General features: G+C 38.3%; 2 protein-coding genes across 2 annotated transcripts in view; one reads left to right on the top strand and one right to left on the bottom strand.

Annotated features, from left to right (window-relative positions):
- The window catches only part of FBXL13 (F-box and leucine rich repeat protein 13), an 86,060-nt gene extending 59,926 nt beyond the window's left edge, over positions 1-26,134 (top strand). Inside the window, 7 exon segments of the mRNA XM_040540893.1 lie at positions 4,380-4,514; positions 7,675-7,753; positions 7,756-7,834; positions 14,421-14,513; positions 14,515-14,603; positions 23,640-23,718; positions 24,166-26,134. Coding sequence (XP_040396827.1) covers positions 4,380-4,514; positions 7,675-7,753; positions 7,756-7,834; positions 14,421-14,513; positions 14,515-14,575 — 447 coding nt within the window. The 3' untranslated portion in view covers positions 14,576-14,603; positions 23,640-23,718; positions 24,166-26,134.
- Positions 15,893-27,592, bottom strand: part of FAM185A (family with sequence similarity 185 member A) — a 51,728-nt gene continuing 40,028 nt past the window's right edge. The window contains exons 7-8 of the mRNA XM_040544562.1: positions 26,143-26,277; positions 15,893-17,485 (exon numbers count right to left, since the gene is read on the bottom strand). Coding sequence (XP_040400496.1) covers positions 17,370-17,485; positions 26,143-26,277 — 251 coding nt within the window. The 3' untranslated portion in view covers positions 15,893-17,369. The remainder of the gene's footprint in view (positions 17,486-26,142; positions 26,278-27,592) is intronic.

Raw genomic sequence — 27,592 nt, 5'->3', positions numbered from 1 at the left:
GTATTACTGCTTTATTAGGGTGCCATTTGTTGAATGCCGTGCTTACTTGACTTAGTATGACTAGTTCAGTGGAATAGTTAAATTTCATTTAGCCTGTTATGTGTGGTTCTTCATGTGCTGCTGATACATTGCTACACACAACTGTCTCTTAGTGACACAAATATGTCTTGATCTAACTCTAACAGTATATTTCTTACCAGCACAAATCCTTAAAAATAACAAATTATATTTCAATAAGAAAAGCATACACATCTCATCCAGATTGAACAGATTTCTTAGCTATTTTATAGAAAAAAAAACACAGCACAAATTACTCCATGTTATTAAAAAAAAAAAACTCAACCACTTTTCCACTTTTAAAATGATGAAACTAATCTACTTGAAATTAGACTGCATGTATTTTCAGCTAGATATTTGAAATACTGACCTCTTATTCTAAAGACCTCATACTCATTGCAGAATGTCTGTTGAATCTCACTAAACTTAATTTTTCTCCACTGTTTTTCTTTTGATTATTATATATGTTGGTTTAAAAATTAAAATATTGGATTTTGACCATACAAAGCCAGACATTGTTCTTAAAAAAAAAAAAAAAAAAAGGCTAAAATATAAATATGTATTTGTTACTGTTCTGACCTTAACATTAGCCTATAAGCTCAGAAATTTTCCAGGGTCAATAATCTTTAAGAAGTAATCACACAGGAAATTAACTAATTTGTAAAAAACAACCTAAAAATTGAAGTTGCAGCAAAGGCAATTTTTTATGTCAATGATAAGTTTTGAAGTTACACAGTAAAAAAAAAAAAAAAAAAACTTTTGAATAATTAGCAATTTCATAGAAATATTAATACTAATACAGTATTTGAACTCCATTTACAATGCTTATAAATTATTTTGTATTTCTGATTTATGGACTTGCTTTTTTAGTTAGTCAACAATGAGATTTGCCGTCCAAATATTTATCTTCCTTATACTATCATCACAGCAGTAACTACATATGAAATTCTGATTTATTAGTATTCATTATCTTGTTTTGCTAAAATCGGTTATTCTGTGTTACTGGAATTCTTTTTATGGGTAAAACATTGCACTGGAGACTGGAAGAGACTCAGAGGGGGCAGGAGGGATGATCAGATGTATGGAACACTTTCCTTAAAAGGAGCAAATCAGTAAGCAAGGAACCTGCGGTCTGGAAGGGGAATGGCTGAGGGAATATGTCTGAGATCTGTACAATTGCAAGTGGCACGAAAAGGGTGAATAGGGGTCAACTTTTTGCTGTTTACTTCCATAAGTTATCTAGGGGGCATGAAGTGAATCTAGTTTGAAGGTTCAGATGAAGAAAAGGAGATGACTGTCTCCAAAATGTATTGTTCTTTATCACAGGTTGTGTATATGCTTGAAGTTTATCTACATCCTTATGGAGATTTGATAGATTCAATAAAATTGCGTTGATTTACTGCTTTGTGTTTCAGAACAATATAATAAGCATTGGTTGATAACTTTACAGTGGAAAAAAGAACTATCCATTTTGTTGAGAAGGAGAGAGTATTTACATCCTGCTTTTTTTCTGTAACTGAGAATTGTTTCTAACCACATGTAACAGAAATGTTTAAATCATGTTGTTTAGCAGCATCAATTTTATGCCCATAAACACTTTCAGATTGTCAGGCTGCAGGTACAGGCACCGCCATCATGTAATCCCAGTCTTCAGCCTCTACATTTTTTCCATTATAAAGCTCCAACATCCATCATTTTATAGCTATATATTATAAGAATGAGTCAGTTGTTGCTGCACCACAAGGGATGCATCTGGATTGAATCTTCTTACCCAATGTGTATGTCAGACCATTAGAATTTGCTTCTTTAGGAATAATTCTGACTGGCCTTTCATGAGTGTAAAGTTCCTTGGTTTTGTTCCCACAAAACAATGACCAAGTATGTACATCTTGTGTATCTCACTGAAAGTTGGTGCAGAGCCAGCACTGCTCCTTTCAGAGGAGAATATTCACTTCTACATCGCACTATGCTTACCCCTGAGAAGGTATTTCAGTAAGTGTCTCACAACATAAAGTGAAAAAAAATGTGAAAAAGAAGTGTTTACACTTTCTGTAACTGCAATATGAATATGAACTTTCTGATGAAGAAAGAATCAGAAGTGAGCACATGAAGATGTAGGACAAACCATGTGGTCATGGATCTAGGGAGGGCAGGAAGAAGAAAAGATAAGAAAGTAACTCAAAACAAAATGGTAAGTCCGTCTTTAAAGGTGAAATCAAAGGATATGAGTTTATGGAAAAATCTGTAGAAAGTTGCCCCATTGTATGCTGTACATCTTAGTTATTCTTTGATTATATAAAGAATATTTAAATTATATGAGAAGAAAATGCGTATTAAGAGGTCTTTAATAACACTGTTAAGGTAAAATGCAGAAAGTTGTAAAATTGCAAAAAAAATGTTGATCTTAGAGTGTTAATTCATTTACTTGTTTACAGGCATTATAGCAGTATGTAAACGATTATGTGATCACGTATTTTGTAAATAGGATCTCATTCATAGCTCAGACAATGCTCACTTTATGAGCAGCATTTTCATATTTCATATTTTCTTTGATGCTTGTGTGCCTTCAGGTCTTATTTAAGCAGAATTAAAATTGTGCAAATAAGTTAGAAAATCATATTTCCTTCTTATAGTATTCAGTTATTTGTTGTGTCCTTAATGTTTTGCAAAAATTTCCTATCTTCACCAGATTTTCTGAAGATCTTGGGTATTTTCATCATAGGCATACAGCCAGGGATCCAGAGATGAAGAGAGCAAACAAAGCACCATTTCCTTTGTGAAATATGACTTAAAGTTTACTCCCGCGTTATTTGCAAATAGCACTTAAGAGCAAATTCAGAACCTAACTTTGACGGATGTTTTAGATATGTATGTAGACTAACTATGCCAGTGAAAACAAGATAATCATATCTCACAGGCATTGAAATCTTGGCTTCAGCTTGTGCTGCATACCCTAGCTGAGAATGTAGTGATTAAGTCGTCATGTCTGAGACTAATTCTGAAGGTATTTCGATTTCTCTTACACACAGGAAAAAAAAAAAAAAAAAAAAAAAAAAAAAAAAAAAAAAAAACCACCAGTTTTTGGGTTTATAATATTTCTGTGTTGTTGTTAACACCCTGTAAATCTAGGATTAAAATAGGAGAGGTACAAAAGCCAATTTTTATAAATTCTGTATTGTTCACTCTAACCAGTCCTACATTAAAACATTCACATTCAAATATTTTGTGATATAAAACAAGAACCCAAAGCCCAAGAAGCAGTACCTTGGTACAGCTGTATTGGTAGGATAAACAAAACAAAACCAAACCAAAAAAGAACAAAACAAAAAAACAGCTAGACTTATGATACAGATGAAATTTCTAAAAAAGTTGGTCTGGGAAACAAATTTCAGACTTTCATTCAAGTTTCTTTGCATCTGTTAATGTAAGACTTTTGAAAATCACACACAGTCACACACCTTTTGATCATCAAAAAGCTAACATTTACCAGTGATCAACTATATTTTAGTGCCTGAATTCCTGCTTAATGTAAAGAAAAAGTGGCCGTAGTCTGGTTACTATAGACTCTTTTTCACAATGAAAAATAAGTAAGTGTATTTATGTATCTCTGTCTGCATGTACATGTGGTATTTATCCATGTAGTCCTTAGTCTGTTTACCTCAGGACTAATTCTAGAAAGGTTTTGAAAATCTTCAACCAGTCAGTTTTTGTATTCAACCTGCAATATAAATATTTCCTTCTTTCTCCTTTAGAGAAAGATTCTACTTGTAGAGGTAGATTTTTCATTCCAATATATGCCAAATTATGTCAGCTTTAGGCCATGATTAGAAAAATATGGAAGACCATCTCAGTGACAAATTTAAGTTATCTTACCATGGTTTTAGGCTGGAAATGATGGAAGAGAAGAGATTCTTACTGAAGCCAATGTCACAAAATGGTCTGGTATACTCACATCATGGCACCATTAAGTGAAGAAGTAGTGCTTTAGGTTGTTTTATTCTTGAGTTAACAAATCTGCAGTTTCTTAAAGCAAAAGTTTCCACATTGAGCTGTATTAGAAGTATGGAGCAGAATTTTATTCTAATGAACACACTGTATAATGTATCAGCATCAGCAATGGAAAATAGCCTCTTAATGCAGCTCTTCTTTTTCCAGTGGAATTCACAGCCTACAGCTGAGTGACTTCACTGCTAATGAAGGGTACATAGAACAACTGAAGTGCCTGAAATGGATCAAAGGATTGACATAAATATATAGTAAATTGAAAAAAATAGAATAGGCATGTTAACAAAGAACGATAGCTCTGTTTGTTGCCTTTTCAGGAGTTCTGCAAGGGCACAAAACACCTAGAATATTGTCACGTCTTCAGTTGCCCTCAGCTGACAGACGAAGCTGTGAAATATTTGGCATTTTACTGTCACAGACTAGCATCTGTCAGCACAGCTTGTTGTCCAAAGGTATGTGTGTCCACAGGTAAGAACTGGGACAGTAATTTTGGCATTGCTATTGCAAAGAAATATATTTTATTTCATTTAAAAATTTGACCTGCTGGAATCTATGTCTTGTCACAATTCTACAATGCACACATCTAACTTTAAAATCAGCGCCTAAGTTCAACCGACTAAAGTTCTGAGACTTGGTTCTTTAGAGAATTCGGCATTCTTCTAATGGTTGCAGTTAGGACATAAAGGTGTCTGTACTGGATCAGGTAAAAGCCTGTCCCTCCAGGAGCTCATGTCACAGGGAGAGTGAAGAGAGAAAGGCTTTTAGTGCTGCTTCCTGCAGATATTCTCAGCTTCTGGTGTTTTGGGTGATTCCAAAAACAGTGTCTTTGTTTTAGTATTTTCAAGCTTTGTTGTTGTTTCTGAACCCAGGTAAAGCCAGCCCTGTTAGACTCTGCCTAGCTCAGCTCTCCGCCAAACCTCTTAATATAACGCATAAGAAAAGCTAGATGCCTAAGGAATACATTTTCAAAAGCTGGCATAAATGCAAGCTCTGTAACCAGAGATGAAACACTGCTCATAACAGATGAAACTGTTTGTAGCAGCATCCAGTCTGGAGAAACTGGCTACTGAACCACAGTTACATGCCTCATGGACGCGCTGTATACCTTCTCCAGGATGTAGGCCAAGAGAGTTGCTCTGGGTCTTTCTGGCCCTTAGTTTATATCTTACGGATACCCACAGCACACCATTAATTATTTTATATATGGGTCTCATTCTCCTGTATCCATTGCTTTTTGATAGATATCAAGCTATTTTTTCATAATAACAGTAATAACAGAAGTTGTACATGGTTACAGCATAGTTAAATTAGGTATTTTTTGCAAGCCTCACTTTCCATTGTACACCTTATAGACATATCACACAAAAAAAAAATAGCATAAAATATCAGTGGATACATTTAGGCTGGAAATTGGGATAGTTTGGGATAGAGGCAACATATCACACAAAAAAAAATAGCATAAAATATCAGTGGATACATTTAGGCTGGAAATTGGGATAGTTTGGGATAGAGGCAAAGTATCATGTAATGTTAATTCCCTTCTTAAGAAGGGAATGAACTGGATCATATTTTGTTATTCCTTCAAACAGGAACAAGAATTAAACTGAGTGACCTAGTAATCCCCTTCCAATACTTTGTTTCTAAGTAATATCTTTTTCTTCAAAAGGTTAAAATCCAATCTGTTAACTACCATATTCAGAAAAGAACATCAAGACTTTTTAAAATAAACTTACGCAGAAGTTTACAAGATTTTTTTTCTTTCTTTTGACTTGAATCCAGCTTGCAACTCCATAAAATGAGCTGGGTACACCTGTGTTAAAACTAATGGGTAATTCAAATCCTTTGGCAAACTCTAGCATAAACTGAGGGGATCCAGCTGCTACATAAGGAAATATTTTCCACTGAGAGACTGTTTAAAAATGTTCAGGAGATTAAACTAAGAATGAACCTTTTCCAAAGGGTATATGTTAATACATCTGACGGTCATGTTGTGCACTATCTGATATATGTGTGTATATATATATATATAACAACAACACAAAAACAACTGGATTAAAACAAAAAAACATAGCAAGAGAACATGGAAAACACCATGTGGAAACACATGTCCAATAAGAGTGTTTGGGCATGTGCTGTGCAAGTTACTGTAACACTAGAATAGCTTATCACTTTAATCACATCTACAGGGGCAAATTAATTTTCATTGAATAAACCCCATTGGCTGCAGTGAAAGTGCAGTGAGCCTCCCTGTCATGTTTCCGTCCACCCAGGACAGGTACAAGTCATTCTGCAAATGATGATACCATAAAATATTCAGCAGTGCAGTTCAAAGTCTTATGCAAGGAATGAGCCTGATTCAAGAGTAATCAGGCTCTTAACTTACTTCATAGGGAGAAAAAAAAAAAAAAAAGTGAAGTTGCTCTGGGAAACATATCATGTACATGAAAAAACACAGCAAGAATTGAAAATAAATCTCTGGTTCGATAATTCAGGTATTTAAATAGCAAAGCGCTGAAGACACTGTTCAATGGACAGTGAATTCTGTAATTCAGTCCTGTGGAGGGATTAGCCTTAGGAGTGTGATAAATGTAGATTTCTCTTAAATGTATTGATACTGAATACTGAGTTTGGTCAGCAAATTTTATTTCAGTAGGAATATTAGTCTATTTATTCACCTTGTAATCAATTTATTAATCTATTTTGGATCTTAACATACCTAAAGTGGAATTTTCTGTCCCACAAACCAAGGTCCCAGCTTCCTCTTGCCTCCTTGTTCATCTGAGATTCTCATGCAATTGGCTGTTCAGTGCCAGTGAAACACACTTCTCTCTCCACCATTCCACTTCACCGGGGTCAGAAACATTCTGATTTTAATCAAGTATCTTTTAAAGGTCTTTAGCAGGTCCCCGCTTGAGTTTTGGTCCTGACTGAACAAGGCTATTAAACTGTGTTAGTTTATTCCTGACTGTTCCCGCAAAGGTCAGTGGAGCTTTTAAATAACTTGCATGAGTGCTTTTGTACTTTGAAGACTCAGCATCTCACATGTTTCTCAAATAAGTCTTCTAGAATTAATGGCTATCAATATCATTTTAGAAAAATGGAACTGTGAGGTGAAACTAAGCAGCTCTACTTCAGAGCTAAACAAACACAACTAAATGTTAGTAAGGGTTTGCCATGAGACTCATTTGTAACAGGGAACCGAGATACAAAATTGGTGTAACTAAACTCTAAGCACATCCTAATAGTTCAGCGAGAACAATGCAATACCAGGAAAGGTTAAAGGCCTTTGCATGTACCACATGCAAAATCATGATGTTGGGAATGTTAAACTACTCTGATTAGGTGAAAAACATCCCACAGGACTTCAGACTGTGCTGAAATCACGTTTAACTAATATCTTATATGCTCCTGATATTTAAGTGACAGTTCCTGTAGAGCCTCTCGCAGAGATTCAGAATTCAGCTGTGCCAGAAACTTTATTTCCACAAGGTTATTTTAAAACATCATTTTCCCACAAATCAGACACTGAAATTGTGTGCTATGTTGTTTTTTTTTCCTTCCAGCTGTTCAATAATCTTCTAACTTCTGTGTGCCTTGTTGCTTCATTTACAGATGACTGACACCTATATACAATACTTGGCCACAGCCTGCCTTTATCTCCACTTCTTGGATGTTTCGGGTTGCATTAATCTTACAAAGCACTGAAATGTCTTTGGAAAGAGTGTAAGCAACTCCAGACTCTCAAGATGCTGTACTGTAGAAATATTACCAAGTAAGAGGATATTTCCTAACCTTAATTTAGGTTTAAACCCAAAAACATAAGGCCTGTCTTCATTGACATCTTCTTGCTCCTTCTATCTTCATCTTGCTCCTTTATTTGGGGGGGGTGGGGAGGTTGGGGACTGTCCACGTTGTTGCCTTAGGATTTGTATGGCTCCGTGTATGTACCTACATACTCTAGTGTCAGTCAGAAGTGAAGAGAAATAGGGACACCGTGTATCTTTATGGCACAAAAGGTTCTTTTAGGGAAGTTTATACAGACACAGGGTATCAACTCAAGGAAACGTGGAATTTGAGGGAGAAAACCAGGCTGGACCTAATATGCTCAGCCATCGCACTGAGTACTTGAGCCCACTCAGAGAGTTTGTGGGAGCCTGTGAGAGCATATTTCCCAACAACTGAATGTTAGTATAGGGCAGAAGTAGATCTGAGCATTGCTGTGGACCTGTGTTTAAAATATAGCATGGATACAGCGAATGAGTCAAGGTATCGTTAGCATAGTTTCATGAAGTGAAACATACTACAATTGGAAAAAACAGGTCATTTACCACAACATAGTCCAATTTCCCCACTGTTGTAAACGGACCTGTACTCTTGATTCCCCATGGAGTCTATTTTGGTCAGATTTCAGTTTGAGTTTTCAGCTCTGTGTCTCCAGGATGCAGATCCATCGCCCTTCCATTGTGTTTAAGAGCGTAACAGAGCAGTCACCTTACACCTAGAGCTCCACAGTGGCCAGCCACTCCAAAGGTACTGAAATTGTTTGGAAAAGAGCTAAAGTTTAAGGAGGGTTGACAATTCTGAGTATATATCTCAATCAAGCTTTATTACTTCAATAAGAGTAAGAAATATGTAACACTAGATTATGTAGAGAGTGTCCACACCAGGAGAATGCTAACCCCACTCTTACAGTGCTTACAAGACCACTGTAGATAGAGCACTCCTTGCTAAATCATTCCAGGGTTTAATAGTCACTTTAGAGACTACAAAACTCATGCAGATGCTTAGCAACTTAAAAGATATTTTATGTGCTTCATGCTTTCCAAACCCTCCTTGGTTTATTTCCCTCTGCCTCACCACAGACAATTCTGCTCTCGTTACTTTTTTTTTTTTTTTTTGTCAGGCCTTTTTTTTTTTTTTTTCCTCTCTGGCTTAGCTTTCTTAATGTCATTTTAGAACTTTCTTCTCAAAACATCTACTTCTAATTAGATTGCTAGCTATGTGTTAGCTATGGAAAGTGTTTTGAAGGATTGGTATGCAACAGTAGTAACTGAAAAAAATATTCTAAATATACTACACTTCATACTGAAAAAAAATATTAAGATACTTTTAGCTTCCTAATTACTTTCTGACTTACAGTTTCTCTCATATTAAGCCTCAAGGGATTTTCTCTAATCCCAGATTACTGTTGTTGACTTTCTTTTTCTGTCCCTTTATATCTTTGTTTAGAGCACTAGGCAGCCCTTCTGAGCTCTGGTTGCTTATACATTTTCCTGTAGAAATTAGATGTAATAGGAATGAAAATTTGAGCAAGTTCCAATTTGTTTGGTGTGCCATGATCAAAGAGCTGACTTGATTTCTCAGAAACACGCTTGCAATAGTGTGGATTTTGCAGGATGACCCAGGATTGTGCCTCTGCCTGAGTCCTGTATGCTATGGGGTCTCTGAACATCTTGATTAAACTCTTCTGACTCAGCCAAGAATTTCCCAACTGGTTATTTTTACTGTAAAGAAAGCCCTAGAGAGTCACAGATTTTTCAAAACAAAAAGCAGCCCTGAGACACACATCTCCACCCAGTGTTATCTTTCCCCTTTTTGTGATTTTTACAACTAGGAAAACTACCAAGTTTACTTTCTCAATCTTGATTTTCTGGTATGTGATGGTGGTTGGTTCTTTGCTAACTAGCCTCAGGCTCTGATCCTTTGCCCTGTATGTTCAAAAACAGGAAACTCTTACCCTGTGCAATTTGAGTCAGGTGGCTCAACCATGTAAAATAATTCAGTACTGAAGGTTCTTTACTTGTTCTTTCTAATACAACTGAAGAGCCTCCCTAGACCTAGGCAGGCTGCAGAATGCACTGACTATGTCAAGATCAGAGTGGCTTTTCAGCTGCCATTAAATGCAATGACATTCAGAAAATAGAAGGGAGTTCACAGCTAGATTCAGATATATTCTACATCCTGTATATGTCACACTTCCTAAAAAATCTTTTTTTATCATAGTTCAAAGTCAATATTGGGAAGATATTGGCTTTCTGCCAATAATTGCATCAAAAACATAGTAAAATATGGCAGTGATTCTAAACTATTGGTCATATTGCAGCAGGTTTTAAATAACGACATCAAAAGCAATGACAGTACTGTCACTTCCATGTCACAATGTACTTTTATAAAGCTATGTATTTCATTCACAACCTGAATGTTTGTAGTCATGAAATGTAAGTAACAGATTGTCACAAAATGAACAATGGGTCCTCATTCTGTTTTCAAGCTAACTCCTAAAACCTTATTCAATAGATTCTTAGATATTCACAGAATGTATTGGAAAAAGCTGTTTTCAGGTGTAATTTATATACTACAGGCATGAAATGTACATTTCAGAGACATTTTGTTCCCTATTCAAGGAGATGGAAGAGATACCTATGTAAAAAATGAGATGAATCTGGAGAACTAAACATGCTAGTGGCTTTGATTCTAAATTAGCAATAGAAGAAATGTTTTCAATTTGAAGTTGCTATCTTATAGCAAAATCTATAAATCATGTATACTTCATTTTGCCAAAGGAATTCCCCATTATTTATTATTAAACACTAACCAGTCCTAGCAGACGTCTTAATTGAATGAGCCCTGAAAGTATCAAGGCATATCTCATGTACTGCCACATACTTTTTCAAAGCTTCATTTTTGCCATTAGATTAAAATAGAGAACATATGCAACCACAAAGTTCTTGAAGTTTCAGTCCAACGCAGCTTCATAGGAAATAGTTATGAGCATAAAAATTGTCCATTCTTTCCAGTATCAGGTAGCATTTGAGATTATATTTGCCAGCATGCTAGCCTGGTGCCAGGTTTATTTAAAAGTTAAATTTAAAAATTGGCCTATGGACTGACAATCCTGCTGCATATTTCTGTATCTAGAGGCTAATGGTCTTTTAATTAATGACACAAAGAATCGTGGATAATCTAACTGTGGGACTGATATTGGTGCAATTTATTTTTCCTATTAGAGGAAGGGAAAGCCAACTCACCACGTTTTAAAATGTGGCTTCTGTAGGAAAAGATTGTGTCAGTTGTGATTCACTTAGCAGTAATCCTGCGAGAAGCAGCACATTGACATCTTTAGAGAAACTTCACTCTTCACTGTAACATTCTCATTCAACTTCAAAACACCAAGTACTATTTAAAGGTAGCTGAAGTGCTGAGAAAGGTGTAGGTCTCTATTAACCTTATTGAGTGCAAAATGAATGAGGAAATTTGGCATCAGAATGAGGAAATCTGGAAACTGCCATCAGAAGGCCTTGCTAACCAGAGCAGTGCTTCTAACCAAAAGGGCATCAGGTATGCTACAGTCTGGTTCTACCAAAAGCTGCTCTTTGAGAGCAGAAGTAAATGCTTCCTTCTTTTTGTCAGCACTAATATGAAGCCAGTTCCATTTCTTTTAAACTCATGAGTACTTCATTAACAAATGACTCATTAACAATTACTTTTACAATTTTTGCCTTTTAACTGGAAATGACATCGCTTCTTAACGGCTAAAATACATTAGACATTTGGAGAACATTCTCATTTTTGGTTTTGGTTTGCTTTGGTTTGGTTTTTGATGGTTGCTGTTGGTTAGAAAGGAGATTGCAAGAACTCTATTTTCTTGAAAGAGCAAATATTTTCCAGTATTAAGGTCTCAAGACACGAAGGATTTGGGAGTCCAACACCCATGTAACCAGAAATGAAGACAGCCTACACATGAGTTGGTAAAGGACTAAGAAAACTAAACTTTTCTTCTGAGACAGCAAATAGCATAGTACTATCTTCTCACTCACTGTAAATTGATCTTCACATGTGACATGGGCAGAAACTTCACGGCTAGATGGAAGCTCCCGGACTGCCATGTTTCAGTTTTCATGTGCACTTGAATTGGATATCCTAAAATAGTACAGCTACAGTAGTTGACATGAACCTCAGAATACTCCAAATTTTACGTCATCTGACCACTTCCTGTAACCTGAAGGATGCTTGCAGGATGCTTTTTGCTTTTACTGCTAGCTGCCTTGTCTCCACGTGCTTCTGCAGCTTAGTTTCTCATGCATTTTTACTACAGTTTGTCCATGTTTAGAGTTTTCTTTTCCAAAACTCTTTACTCTTGATTTTTTTTATTTTTTTTTTATTTTTTGCTAACCTCACCTTATCACCTCAAAACCTCTGCTTTAATTATAAGGGATCCAGTCAAACATTTCTGAATTTTGGAACAGCTCAGAAGTCAGACCACGATGCAGAACTGTATTTCCTGGCTAACCCCTCTCAGTAAAGGGACTGAAACTTTGGGTAAGGATTGAATTACTTATTCCAATATTGCTCAAGCCATGGTTTTGGTCCAGTAATTTTGTCTGTCTTATACCATGAGATACTTGCTTCTAAAGATAATTGTAATTACTTACTGAAATGCTTTTATTCATCAGTGTGCTCATTTAAGATACCATATAAACAAATAAACAGGCTCTATCATGGTACAGCGTATCTTAAATAAACAATGTATTTTGCCATGTGTTGATGATTAACGAATGGCTGTTTCTGGCAAACTAATCAACTGTAGCTCCAGGCATGGGACAGCAAAAGTTTCCAAAAAAATAGTAACAGCTCTCCCCATACATGCTTCAGACAGGCACTATACATTAGTTTCCATGAAAAACAGGAATTTGGACTTGGATGAGATGATTTTTATTTTATAGCTTAGAGCTTATAGCTCATATAACTTGTGCACACATTCCTCAGCGGCACAGGCCTCCCTAATATAAAAACAGATCCAGCCTTGTGTTCATGTGGCTAATACAGTGTGTCAGTGTTCTACCTAAAAAAAATATAAAATCTCCTGCCGTGGTTGAAAAGGAGCCCTCCCTGCCTCACTAATTGTGTTCCTTTTCCAACCCTCCCCACTTGCCCTTTCCTGCTGTGGTGGTGCAAGCATGACAGCTGTGTATGTCTGGCTCTTTTGTAACCACCTTCTTGGTTTTCGCTTTGGAAAAGCAAAAAATAGTAATGTTACTAATATCGTAGTGACATTACTGTTGGATAATAGACCACTTCCATTTGGATTTTTTTCCTAGTGCTGTCTATATGCCGTATACTGTATGAGCTTAGGAGGGAGGAAGGCTACCATGGAGTGGCTGTGACACACCAGGCCAGGCTGAGTTGCCTGAAGAGGATGGGAGATGTGGAGAGCCGGCTCTTCCCCAGCCAGCATATGCGTGTGCTCGGCCCGGGGGAGCTTTCTGGCCTGCAGACAGCGAGGCAAGAGCCAGAGGGGAGGGAGGCTGGGGGGCAGCTGCTCTGTGCAGCTGGGAGCAGGCCAAGAGCCAAGTTGCAGAAGTGATGGAAAGAAACAGGCTTTCAAAAGACTGCAAGCAATGGGTCGAGCTTCTTCAGCTCAGGGAAGCCAATGGAAGCTGCTGGGCTGATAGTGAGACACGGTGCCTGGAAAGAAGGGAGAGGGGAGGGTTGCTCATGAACTTATTTTTAAGGTCTGTCTCAGCAGGCCTGACTTTCCCCTGTTTCTGTGTTCGTTGTTTCTGTGTTCTAACAACACCGCAACGGGCAGTGGCCACAAAATGCTGGGGCAGATCAGAGGGGTCACAGAAGTAGGAAGTAGGTGACAGCTACTGGCTGAGTAGGACAGGGAGACATGGCACAGGCTGTGCTTTTGGGCCCCAAAAGTGATCCTCCCCTGGATCAGCTATTGCAGGCTCCCCAGTCAAGCCAGAACAAACGCAGATGAGGGCCACCAAGGCTGTCAAAGGGCTGGAGCACAGGGTATGAAACGAGCACCCAGGAGAATTGGTTTGTTCAGTCATGAGGAGAAGGCACGGGGCGGGAGAGGCCTTATTGCTGCCTGCAACGCTGGGATCAGGGGACACAGAAGAGAGGAGAAGGTGAGACTCTTCTCAAAGGTGCACACTGCTGGGATAAGAGATAACAGACACAAGCTGGCATACAGCGCGCTCTGATTCCACACAAGGAAACTATTTTTTAATCAGTAGGCTGGTCAAACACTTGAACCGGATCCTAGAGAGGCTGTGCAATCTCCATCCCTGGAGACGTTCAGGGCTCAGCTGGCACAGCCATGCCCACCTGGTCTAGTTGGAGCTGGTTCTTGCAGCACCAGGGCTAAGTGATCTCCACAGGCCCCTTCCAACCCAATTTATTCTGTGACTCTGATCTAATTACCATCTTTCCTAGTTTCCACGACACCTCTCATAATATTGAGAGCTTCAGTTAAGACAAAGAAGCTCTTAGTGTGCTTTGTAGGAACAGCCTCTGCAAAATTTTTTTCCTCTTGTCATATATATTGTTTTAAACTCTTGCTGCAGGCAAGCTGCCTTGAAATATACAGCCAAATTGGAGAAAGAAGAATATAACGATGCTGATCCTCCTGCCTGGCTTGGGTATGGCAGGGGTGGTAACACCTTCACCAAAAAACACAAGTCAGAGCCTGACTAAACAAACTCTTCAAAATGAAAAATGAAGAAATCGTGCAACACCTACAGCTCAAGGTTAGTGTTGTAGTTGGGTTTTTATTTATTTATTTTTCCCACAAGAGCATGAAAAGAACACGGTATTTTTCTTAAAATTAATCATCCTTTAATAAAAGACTGTTTATTGAATTAGTAAGCATGCATTGTGAACCTTTCTTGCAGCACGTATGCCTTCAAGCAAGACAGCTGCGTTGAAACCCATTACTAACTTTCAGATGTTGGTTCAAGCTGTCTTCATCTTTCAATATGGAGAAGTTTTTGTAGTCTCACGCAGAGTAAGCAATAAATAAATCTGTATGTGCTTGGGGTTCTCGTTTGCCAGGAAGGTCTTCTCCAGAACATAAACACTCAGACTTCCCACAGAATTTCACACTCATCAAGTGGTGTTCTTGAGCAAGGAAGCACAGTGACTGCCTATTTGTTAATACACAACTGTACGTGCACATTTAAGCACAGTTTTAAGCACAGTTCTACTTTTCAACAGTCACTTGTGCACCCAGAGCACTAATTCCTACAAAGGCCTCTCAGGCTGCAAGTTCACCCCTCTAAGCCAGCTGATGGTTACATTTTCAGAGCTGAACTACAGGCTAGCTGGCAGCTGACAAAGCCAGGAGCTTCAAAGGAAAAGGAGCACAGATGAGAAAAGTGTTACAGACTAATTTTTCTCCAGCTGTAAGAACATGGTTTCCCCTGAAACGGGCCATGAGCATACATGGAATATGCCCTTCAAATCATGATTACTGATAACCCACTAATCTTTCCTTGTCTAGAGATATAAAGTTTCACCTCATTACAGCAAAAGAAAGCACTGCTCAAATGTCTTTGGCGGAAACTTCCAAACATTTAACTTTCTTCAGCTCATTCTTGACATTTTATGTTAAAGTTCTAGTGGTCTCAGCATTTATTAGCTTAGAAGGAATATAATCAGAGTAGCTTCACCGGTAGCATCATTTTTCTGATGACTTACTTAAACCTGTTGTAGGAAATAACTGGCTATCCTTACGTTTAATTACAGCACGTTTTAGAATATGAATGCATTAGCTTGCTGAATTTTGAACATGGAGGAAATAACATGCTTTCTTACTATGTTTTCCCCTACATAGCTGATGCAGCAGTCCCAAAAAATAAGACCTTAATTGCTGAGGCTGACCGTCTTTGTATTCTGGGTGAATAATGGAACCATTGAATGGACTCAGTTTTGTGAAATATCTACTACACTTATTTTCAAATACAGTATAAATTTAGGAGTGCTTCTTTCACTTTGTCTGCTGTTATGCTCAGAAAGTAATAGTTTCAAAAATTTTTCAGGAAACCTAAAACCATTACACATTTATTAAATTTATATCTTTTAACAGTAGTATAATAACTTTTAGTAATAACTAGTAATATTATATTGCTTTTAGTAATTATATTTTTACTGTTTTATATATTAGCATATTAAAATATATATATAATTTGCCATAGACAACAGTGCCCACCCCATCCAAGCAAACAGTACACACAAAGGGAAACTGTGGAATTTTTTACCACCCTTAATTAAAGTGAAAATGCTGCCCTTCTGCAGAAAATTAGCAAGGGGCAACTTCCCCTTTTGGAATCCAATAGGAAAGGAGAAGCTCATTTTATGTTGATTATGATCTAAAGTACATACACACATTTAAAACCTGAGCCGACACTCTAAATTCTTCTACTCTCCATCCACTCAGTTGGCAGGTATTCCTGCATTTCAGTTGTAAAACACAAACTTCAGTACTTCTTTTACAAGGGGCCCTACATACACGGAAAGGCTTTTAAAAGCTCCGTTTATTTTACTGTGCGTTTGTATCGCAGTAACACAAAGTCCTCCATAAAAACAATGGTCTCTTGTGCAGGGCACACAAACTTCCCTCACCTTCCTCTGCCTTTCTGCCTCCAAGAGCTTAGAGTCCAGTCATGCAAGGCTGACAGTAAATGACTGGAAACATATCAAACAGATTAAATTAATTAGCCCAATAGCTTCCAATAATAGCTTTTATTTTACGAGAACATTCATACGGAATCTTAGCTGAAGTCCTGGTGGTGGAGCGTTCTTTCTTGAAATCAGCCAGACCTGTTGCACTTTTGAGAATTTATTTTTAAAGTTTTTCTATGTAGACAAATGGTAGACAGAGCTAGACTTGCTAATTCTATCCACAAGTGGTTCAGGACAACATGGAATGGGTGTCATCATTTCATACAAGTAGTTTGACACATAAAGTGCCCATTGACAAGGCAGAAACTGCTTAGGAGTTAAACACAAAACAAGAAGGCCAAGTAAGAATTACAGCTCTGAAAGTGGTTTTATCCTATCCAAAATATACAATTTGGTTGAAGAAAATTCTCCACATTTTGCATAAACCAATATAAGTCCCACAGGAAAGATATATTTCTATAAAATATATAATATAGCTTGCAGAGCAGATTACCTTAGAAGTAAATTTTCATATTTTCAAATACCAGGTGTTGAAAGTGCTGTTTTTGTGTTGGTTTTTTATAGCCCCCAACTTTTATTTGAAAGTTACCAGCTTTTAGACTGACTTGGATATACAAATTCTGAATATGTTAAATGGTGTAATTCCTAAAAGACAGTAAAAGTAAACAAAACCTGTTAACAACCAGCCACTGTCACAGGCAAATCTTAGTTTAAAAAGCCCTCATTTTAAATAGTGTTTGTCTCCTATAAGAATTCGTATCAACAATGTTTCTTAGTTTTAGAGAAATGTTCCTTTACAATTTCTTGATTTGTTCACTTTGGCTATTTTGCCTTTATGAGACCTTCAGCTTGACAGACTGGATCCAGCTTTGGCTTTTAAGACGTACTTCGCCACTTTCTGTGTCAGCCTTGATCCACTTGTCTGTTTCATTACTTTGATTCATGTGACCTGGAAAAGAGAGTTCTGTTCAGTTTCTTCTGGCACTCAGTAAACGTATCACTTTCATACCACCTTTTTTCAAGCTCCCTGGAAATATTTTCAATACTTTTTTTGGTAGAATTTATGTATATTTAGCCAGAGCTTCTGACACTTCCTTTTTGACATAGTTCTTTGCATACATCCCATTTCCCATATTTTGTTATTACGGTATTTTTTTACTGTGTTTATTTTATTATACAATATCATAGACATATTTCCTAGCCCATAATAAAAAACACATCAAACATGGGTCTGGTTATGTAATTCGAAGTTTTCATCACTGTTGTAAACATGGAAGAGAGACGCTGTAGGACCTGATGATCCATATGACTAGATGTGTTACTATTACTGCTTTCTTATGCTAATGGCTTAAAAAAACCCACAACCCCGAGATGTCTGCCTTCTTACACGTTTCATATAAACTTAGCAAGCAAGGTCACGCTCGGAAAAACTCACTGTGTAACAGACAAAGGAGAAAGTTCAACTTACCCTCATTTTACAATTTAGAAATTGGGGCCAAGAGAGATTAAGTGACCTTCCAAATTATACAAAAGATTTGTGACCAAACTGGGAATTAAACAGATTTTTAAAGTTCCAAATAAGTGCCTTTATCAGAAGATCAACCTTCACTCTGGTTTATTTTTACAAAGTATCTTTTATTATTATTTCAGTGTTCATGTGCCTGAGCGAATTCTAAGTTTAGAACTAATTTGAGCCTGGAATAGCATGAGAGATGGCAGGAAGGCAGATTCTGAAACAACTTTGCAAACATGCTCTGCTCTGACCTGTAACACAGCCGAAGTAAAATTTTGGCCATGTCAAAACCAGTGGCGAAACTCCAACTGACATCACTGCATTGGTTTCCACAACTCAAGCCAACGTGCCAGAATTTTTCAATTGCGTTTCAGCTTTTTGGTACTGCTAACTGGGATTACTTTAAGGTTACGGGCCAAGCCCACATCAGTGCACTAGCAGGCTGAGGCACTGTTTAGAAATACAGGATTTTCAGAGGAGTCCAACACTGACTGAGTTTGCCCATTGAATGAAGAAGTATTTCTGTATCCTTTGCTGACAGACTGCAACACGCCTTCAAGGATCACCACGCAGATGTCCTAGCACAATTTCTGCACTGCTGGCTACAGCAAAGTAGCAGGATTCTCAAGCACACCACATACTTACTACATCCATCCTACTCGAAAGGTAGGATCTGGAAGGCAGAATCCACAGTTCTATCCTCCATCTAACTATGGACTTCAAATAAATCTATGATGATCATTAGCAAGTTGAACAAATGTGTTGTATTCTGATTCAACTGCCCAGAAAGCTTCTTTGAATCAGTGATTTGTACTAGTACTGTATCAGAGAATAGAGAACAGAAATGAACACAACTGTCTCTAGCCCTTAAAGTATTAGAACAGTCTGAATTTTAAACAGGAAATAGTCTCCAGGTGTCAAAAATATGAACCAACAAAGTAATGCAAAGGAAAATTTCTGCTGATCCCTTAGCAGTCAAGCACTGAAAACACAGTTGTCTTTCTAAGACACGACAAATGCAGGACAACGATGTATTTTCAGAAAGTGTATATTGGAGTGCTTGGTCCTACTCGTTTCCCCTCTCTCATGTTTTTGTCACCATGTCTTGTACTTCTGCAGAAGGAACAAACACTGATGCACACAATCAGCCCTGTTCATTTCATCCTGACACATTTTTGCTAAAATGATAAAGAAGAGTTTTGAAGAAACACAGAGACAAATTAACAAGTTGTTTCAATGCTCAGTTGTTGTCTGAGCTCTGTTTCTCATTTTGTGTTTGCTACGTGAACTTAGAAAAATGTTTTGTTCCTTATGCTTCTTTTGGAGATTTGCCTGTGAAGGGAATGCAAAAATATAAGACCGCCTGCAGCAAACTCAGTATCAAGTTCCATTCCCCAGGGATGCAGATCTTCAAAGCATTTTAAGGTTATTAATCCTATTGCCAGTAGCAGGTTCAAATCAAGCTTCAGATATTTAAATAGCTTTGTGTAGGAGGTGCTAATCAAGCGACAAGGCTTAGCTGGAGACCTTTTGATCGCAATTTGGTCTTAGCTATACTCACTGCCCATACTGTGGGAACGTAAGTGGATTTTGAGGATGAGTTTGCATTTTTAAATCATGAAAGACAAACAACTGTTGGATTGAGAATACAAAATGAAAGGACTTCATTTCAAAACCCACCAGTCAAGACAACAGCATGAACTCAGGAAAAGGTAGATGCACCAGCATGCTACATGGCCAACTTTATAGCATAAGACTTGGGAAAAAGGAAGTTTTTTAAATGCTGTTCACTGGTATTGTCAGCACTGTGGTGCATCTCAACAATGCTGTGAACAGCTTGAATTAAATGTAAGCTGAAACCAATAAAAATCTGTAGGATAGTGTCTCATCTAATGTATTTTTTAAAATTTGGACTAACTTCTTATTTGACTTGAAGGAATGTAATCGTTTCCAGATAGAGCCTTTTTTGTTTGTTTGTTTTTTGAGATATAACTTAAGGATCAAAGCTTCACAAAGGGACAGTGTTTAGAGGGAGAGCATAAAACTGTAAAACAAAGCTCTTCTCACTCAATGCTACTGGCAAAGATTCAATAAAAATTGCTTCTAGGAAAGAAGCAAAGTTTTGAAGAAGCGCCTTGAGAACAGAGAAAACAATGAGAAAACAGCAAGTAGTGTTACTCCTTGGATCAGAGCTGTAACTGAATGCAGCAGAGACAAGTCAGCTGCAGAGGGGGGAAAGGGAGTGGTAGGCTTTCACAGCTGTTAAGTTTCAGAACCTTAAGTTGCAGCCGAGGGCTGATACAAGCTCTTTCAGTTATTTCCCTTTTAAAGGCAAGTTGTTTGCTTCACGATATTCACTGCCCCTGCAACTGTGTTTGTGTTTAACCCTGGAATTCCATGCAGCTAAAAACATAGAAATTACCCTAAATGCTCCAGAATTTCTGATACCAAAAGCAATAAATACATCCATAAAGCCTTGTACACGGTATAAAACGCTCATGCAGTCAGCTCTCTTCTTGCACATTGGCTGAGCTGAACCTCAAAGCAACCCCAAAGGTGAGCCCCCAACACTTCACAGGCAGCTCTCACAGTACCATGGGACAAGGAGCCGTTCTGTGAGCTGTGAGAAGTTACTGCTGAAGGAGACTGAGGTACAAACAATCTGTCTAAATCCCATACAGTCCAGAGAGGAATCCAGACCTAGCCTCCTGCAGGCCCAAAGCCCTCGTCATTTCAGTGCATGCCTGAGTGGATGCTTGTTGCGAGGAGAAAGGTGCCACTCACCACCAGCTACCTGGAGAACCAGACAGGGTAAAAAGACTGAACTGAGTTATTGGAGAAACCCAAGAAGCCAGAGATAGTATGGTGGTGTCAATGCCCATCTTTCCAAAGGGATCCGATAACTGGACAGACTCACTCTCTCCAGAGGCACATGAAGAAGGCGGCCATCTAATGAGTTCCTAGTGATTAAAAGAATAATTGGATGATGGATCAATCCATACAGTAGAGGCAACATGTATCTGGTAACTTTCACAGGAAAAAAAAAAAGAGAAGACAACAGGAGATTCCTCTCCATTCCCAGGACAGACATCTTAGGAAAGGTATAAGTTAACATGAAAGAGAGAGCCCTATTGTGAGTGTGCCTGGTCACCAGATAGCTCACAGAAACACTGTTCAAATACAGCTCAGTGAAATGCTGGTGCTGTAGATTGGTGGGATTAGTAAGAAAAGCTAAGAAACCTGTGAACTGCTGCAGCTGTTGTCACGCTGGCTAAAATAAGGGAGCAAATATGTTTCTTGACTTGGGATAAGAAAGACTTTCAAAAAGAATATGTTTGTTCCTTGTAAGAGGGCAGAAAGATATGAAGAGGGTGGTTTTCCAACCTCTTGGAAGTTTGTAGTAACCTGTGAAGACAAACATCCACAGTCACTGAGCAGCACCTGTGACACGGTGGGACTTTTACCAAGGCAACCCACACAACGACTGAAAACCAGATGGAGCAAGAGACCGCCAAAGTTAAAAGCTCACTCGGCTCCAAGTAGATGGATGGCATCAGGTCAAAGGTGGCTGCTGGATATGAACCTGGCACTGGAACTGGGACCAAGGGTGGAAAAAGATCTGGAATCAGATGAGTCACTGGCACCACTCAAGAGACAGAAGATTTACACCATGTAAATCTGGATTATATTCCAGCTAGATTTGGAAATCGATACCATCAGCTACAAGGATCCAAAGGAATGACTGCAAGACTTTTTTCAGTGAACTTACAGCTGTCAACACACAAGCTGGCAAAGTTTGCATGCCCACTAACTGCAATCATTTACTCCCCAGATTTATCCACCCACATGCCTCACAACCTTCCTTGCAGTTCCTTTAAAGTAGGTGGAAGCAGATGGCCACATCGGCTTAGGACAAGAGGAGGCAGGGCTGAAGGCAATTTCCAGAGGATCCAATTAACTCGACATGCTTGACTGGGCTGTTTTTCAAAACCTGCAGTACTGCAAGTACTATGTCCTCTCCTGACAGTTACCTACCTTACAATTACTACCAAAAAGCTTACTTACTATTTAGCTAAGCCTTCTTTTCTGTAAGGTCAAATTGCAATTTCTAGCTGCATCACGTGGGTGCAGAGAACAATGCATTTTTTTCATCTCTGCAGCAATTTCTTACATAGAGAAAAAGTTCACTTTCCCTCAGTCTCATTTTCTTTAGAAGAAAACAAGACTGGTTTTTATTCTCATGTTTTTAGGTCTCTGAGTATTTGTTCTCCTTCAAAGTCTCTACAGTTGTCCACATCCTTTTTGAATTGGATTCAAAACTGGACACATTCCAGCAGAGTGTTACTAATGCTACGTAAAGCTAGGGGATTGAGTTTTACCGAACAGTTCTGTTAATACACTATTTTTTATTTTAATTTTTTTGCAACTGTGTAACATTATTTCTTCCCATTTACCAATGTTTCTACTGAAACACTCCTTACCTTGGGAATGCATAGGTTCCTACCTTTAAACTTTGAACTTACATATCACTTACTTTTAATTTTAATCTTTCCTTTTAACATGCTCATGGCCCTTAAGAGTCTCCTAAGTTTACACCTTCTAGCGGCCTTCCAGTACCTAAAGGGAGCCTACAGGAAAAAGCCGGGGCAGGACTATTTGTCAAGGGGTGTGGTGATACGACAAAGACAAATGGCTTTAAATTATAAGAGGGCAGGTTTAGATTAGGTATCAGGAAGAAATTCTTTACTCTGAGGATGGTGAGGCACTGGGCCAGGCTTCCCAGAGAAGCTGTGGCTGCCCCATCCCTGGAGGCGTTCAAGGCCAGGCTGGATGGGGCTTTGGGCAACCTGGTCTGGTGGGAGGTGTCCCTGCCCGTGGCAGGGGGTTGGAACTGCGTGGTCTTTAGGGTCCCTTCCAACCATTCTGTGATTCTAAGCTCCTTTTCTGCTTAAATCACAGAATCACTTATCAGCCTGCTACCATTCCTAATTCCAAATGTAGTTCCAGATATAGTTAATGGTCTCTGCAGGCTTCTTAAATGAGCTGATTTAAAAATACAGACCTGGAGAAATAGGGAAGGCAGAGTCATTTAGCAGCAAGATTTAAGGGCCTGAGAAGCCTACAGAACCTTCTCATAAGAACCCTCTCTTCCTACCCTCTTCGCCAAGGAACGTAAAAAAATGTCTTGACATGATTACCACCAGAAGTTACTGGTATTAATCAAATACTCTCAAACTAGATGGCCAAAGAAATGGTTTTACAGATAGAAGTTGGAGCAGTGCTTAGCATGAAAAATCTGTTTTCATAACTGTCATTATACCACACTACAAGAGTGCCTACTGATGTCAAGGAAACAGAGGCCTTATACTTGCAAATTATCCTTGCAAAAGAGTGAACTCCCTGGCACTGTTCTCTACTTCCATCCCTTCCTTGACAAGCATGCCAATTCTGCAGGCAAGTCCTTTGCTCTTTGTTCTAAAAAAGAAAACACCTTTTCACAGTCTCATCACCCTGCCTCTAAAGCTCTCACTCCAGGCTCTCATCTTCTTGCTTTGACTACACCCAGATCTTCTCCTTGCCTATCTTGCAGAACCCTGGATGTCACTGCGTGGGGGACTGTAGCGTGCTGACCTCTTCACTCAGTGTGAAAGTGGGAGCCTTGAAGCAAGGTAAGAACATGGGTGATAGCTGCAGTAAGAGCAGGAGGGAAGGCCTTCCTGGAGCAGGTGATAGTGAGGTGCACATTCACTCAACTCACAGAACTCTCACTGGAGAGCCTCCTCTCTAACCTCTCACACGATACTCCCAGAGGCAAGTAAAGCTTCCTGAAAGCAGCCAGTTCCAGTGTTATGCACGTGAGAACTGGCCAGTCTCTGAAAAGCCATCTATTTTTAAACAAACTTTTGACCTCAGAAGCATAAAAATCTGAGCTGCCATGCCTCTTGTACTAAGTTTTTTTTTTTCCCACTCAGCAAAACCCCTCCTCTCTCCCCATTTTATGTTTACTTAGTTGCAGCTAAAGAAAGATAGCTATAGAGTCTGTATTTAAAACTTAAACAGTAAATAATGTTTTTATGATATAGAAACAGTATTAAATGTTATTTTAATTATTTCAGCATCTACTTGTAGAAGAAAATTCTCATATATCAACTTTAAGAAGAGATTGTTGAGAACGAAGGGACAAGTGCTTGGCTGCAGAAAGAATAAGTGTCCCTATGGGTTAAGGTAAAGAGAAGGAGAAGCAGGAAGCTTCTCCCTTGCCATGTCAAAGAAACATTACTGACTTACTTGGCAAAGAAAGCCAAAGAGCTATTTTCAGAAGAGTAAGAGAAGGAACAAAGCACGTGCCAAAACCAAATAATTTGTCTCCCTTCAGGTTTGTTGCTTCTTATAGAGCAGAGGAGAAAAGAGCAGGAGAATCTGATCATTGGTTATATTATGAGAGAAAACACTCAACAAAGCTAAATGCCTGCTGTAAGATGAAGACAAGCCACTTCAGCCCAGCACTAGTTTAGCTGAATTGCATCCTGCAGAAAATTCCTCTCAGGGTCTATTTTCCATTTACCTGTATTCTGATAGTTTTACATCTACATTTAATAGTTTTTTTGCACAATGCTGTAACCTCTTAAAAACAACTATGATCAATGGCCAAATGCTGGTGCCTTTGCATAACCGTTGCTGATTTTGGCTTTGAGATCCGTATGTTTGAGGGTATATTTGGAGCCGCTTTTGGCCTAAACTGCCAGGATCATTTATATACAGTATGGTAGGCTGAAAAATTGCTTCCACTTCAGCGATGCCTGCGCTACATAAACACTGACTGGATCATGAACCCAGAGAAGCCATTCATCTGTGTATATTTGAAACACTAATCTTATCTTTAGCATTGCCAGAGCAGCAAGATGACCGGCCAGTGGTCCTCATTCACTGGGAATTGTGTTGCTTTAGTGCCGACGCTGTTCATTACCTAGAGCCTGACTGGAATCTGGGGCCCTTCTGCAGGTTACCAGCCTGAAGAGTTTTAACCATTGTTTTCAAAAATCTGTATTTAATTACCACTAATAAACTTGGATGCTAGTTACTGTTCAAGGCAGGAAGAGATATGCCTATACATTTCAAGACTATTGCATACATGCAGGTTACATATTAAGATTATGTACATACACTTCTAACATTTCCTAACTTTGAGGATTTAAGAATTACCATTTTAAATGGGGGAAGAAAAGAAGTTTTGCACATATTCTCATAGCTTTAAAACAAAGAAAAACTCAAAGCCTCACCCAATCTGTTATCATTATCAGGTCATACCGACATAACACTTCCACAAACAAAGCTGAAGCCTTCAGACACATTACATTAACAGTGCCTCTTGAGCAAACTGAGTAATTGCTAACACTAACAGCCTTAAATTCTGGATGGACAGGTCTGGAGAAAGGAGAGAAATACACACCCTGACAATGAACTGTAGGGCTGTTTTCTGTAGATGGAAACAGCAAGACTTGGGGTTTGCATGTTCAATTTTAAATGCATTAGAATAATGTTTCCAGGAACCACAAGCTCCTTTCCATGTACTCTATTCCTCCATATTCCAACAACTTCTGCTCTTCTCCTAGCTATCTCCCACCCATCACTTCTCAGACTAACCCGCTCTGTTTAACACTTATACCATACATTTATAAATATGCCACATACACCTTTTAATTCACCCTCCCACCCAACGGAGATGCACGATGAACAATTTTCATTGTATTTTAATAGACATTCCCTGGCGATTTATTATATGTGATTGCTTAAGCCAACAAAGCAATGGGTCAAATTCAGCCTTCCCACAAATTCACTGGAATAATGCTGAGGGTGAATTTGGCTCTAAGATTTTTGTCAGAGAAGCAGTTGTTTGTATTTGCAAATCATTTACCAAACAAAACAAAAGAGCCATGTAGTAACATGGAGAGTTCAATGGCACAAGCAGATGTGTGAAGCTGAAACAGATGCAACAGGAAGAGGCCAAGAGCAATAAACTCAAACGAAAGTGTAGATGTCTTTGACTAAGGCCAGACAGACATTTAATGGTAGCCAAGATTAGTAAGCCTTACCACTTAAAGTAACGTGATCATCTTTGGAGGCACTTTGTGTATCTTTTAACTGGATCTCTGAGCTCACATCCACTTTTCTTCCAGACAACTCTAAATAGGCTTTGAGAGAGGCAGGTACCTTGACTGTAATAGAACCTGATATAAATTTAAATGAAAGCTAGTTAGATCAACATTGGGATCAAATCACAAAACAGGCAATTATTTAGATAACTTAAGGCAAATCATAATTTTTTTAAGAACCTTCAGACACAGTAACTTTTTTTTCCTGTCAAAGGATAAACACAGATACAGTATTCTGGTTATGACAAATGAAGGTATGTCACATTTATAAAATGGGATCACAGTATTTCTTCAGACACTATGAAAATTAACATACACTCCTAGCAACATCTCTCACTAGAGGACCTTATTATGGGGATTGTCAAGGGAAGCAAATAAAACAGATTTCAACAAGTATTATGACTCTAGTTTCATTTTCTAGTTGCATATTTACATCCCTGAGCCTGGACATGGGATTTGCTGATTAATCCAGCATGTAGTACAATACAAGCACATTATAAAAGAATTGTTCCTCTGGAATGATGGGATGCCACTTACAGTCTGTTAACACTAGCAAAAAAAAATGGAAATTCTGACGTCTGCTTCCCCAAATCCATGCTTCTATGCATCAGATTGAAGGCAAGTTCTGGGCCCCCAACCTACCACTGTTAGTCATATTTGGAATTAGTCACAATGTTTGAAGGTTGCATTCTGTACATTGAAATAAAAACCAAGCAGTATTTAAAATATAAGCTCTGTAGACACACTTCTTAGCTTCTACCCGATTTCAACAATCACTGTAGAAAAACACAAACATTTCTTTAAATATATCTCCAACACTGAAACAGAACATGATTATAAAACTGATGTAATAACTATGTGGCAGTCAGAAAGCAACCCTATCTATGCAATTTAAATTTGGGCGAATCAATTGCCTGGGATACTCCTGAAGAAGAAATAACTGCCAGTAGAATTTAGGCCTAAATTTTGCTGGATTCACAGAAGCCTTAGGATAACAAAGGGGAAAGGTCTTTTCTTTAGGTCCTCCTTGGAGAGTAGCTCAGTGATGTGACTCATAAAATCCAACACATGCAGCTAATTTATCACAGATAGGACATTTTCTACTCAGCAGCTGTCAGCAGTTACTCCAAAGTTACTGGGTAAACGAAAACAGAATTTTATCAACTTTGCCTATACTAAACTGTGCTGCCAGAAGAGATGTCAGGCAATGTTTTGAAAGTAACATGAATTAGCTTTTATTAAATACATTCTTCTTTGCTACTAATTTAAAGAGACACAACTTAATGATTCAAAATGTAACTAAGAAATAATATAAAAATAAACTTATTTGTACCAATGGAACCACCTTAGTTTGGACAGAAGAATGGCACATTTGATTCCAATGCATTTT

The sequence above is a fragment of the Cygnus olor genome, chromosome 1, assembly GCF_009769625.2.
Source record: "Cygnus olor isolate bCygOlo1 chromosome 1, bCygOlo1.pri.v2, whole genome shotgun sequence".
NCBI lineage: Eukaryota > Metazoa > Chordata > Aves > Anseriformes > Anatidae > Cygnus > Cygnus olor.
Note: the sequence above shows the minus strand (reverse complement) of the source record. Positions and strands in the feature narration are given on the sequence as shown.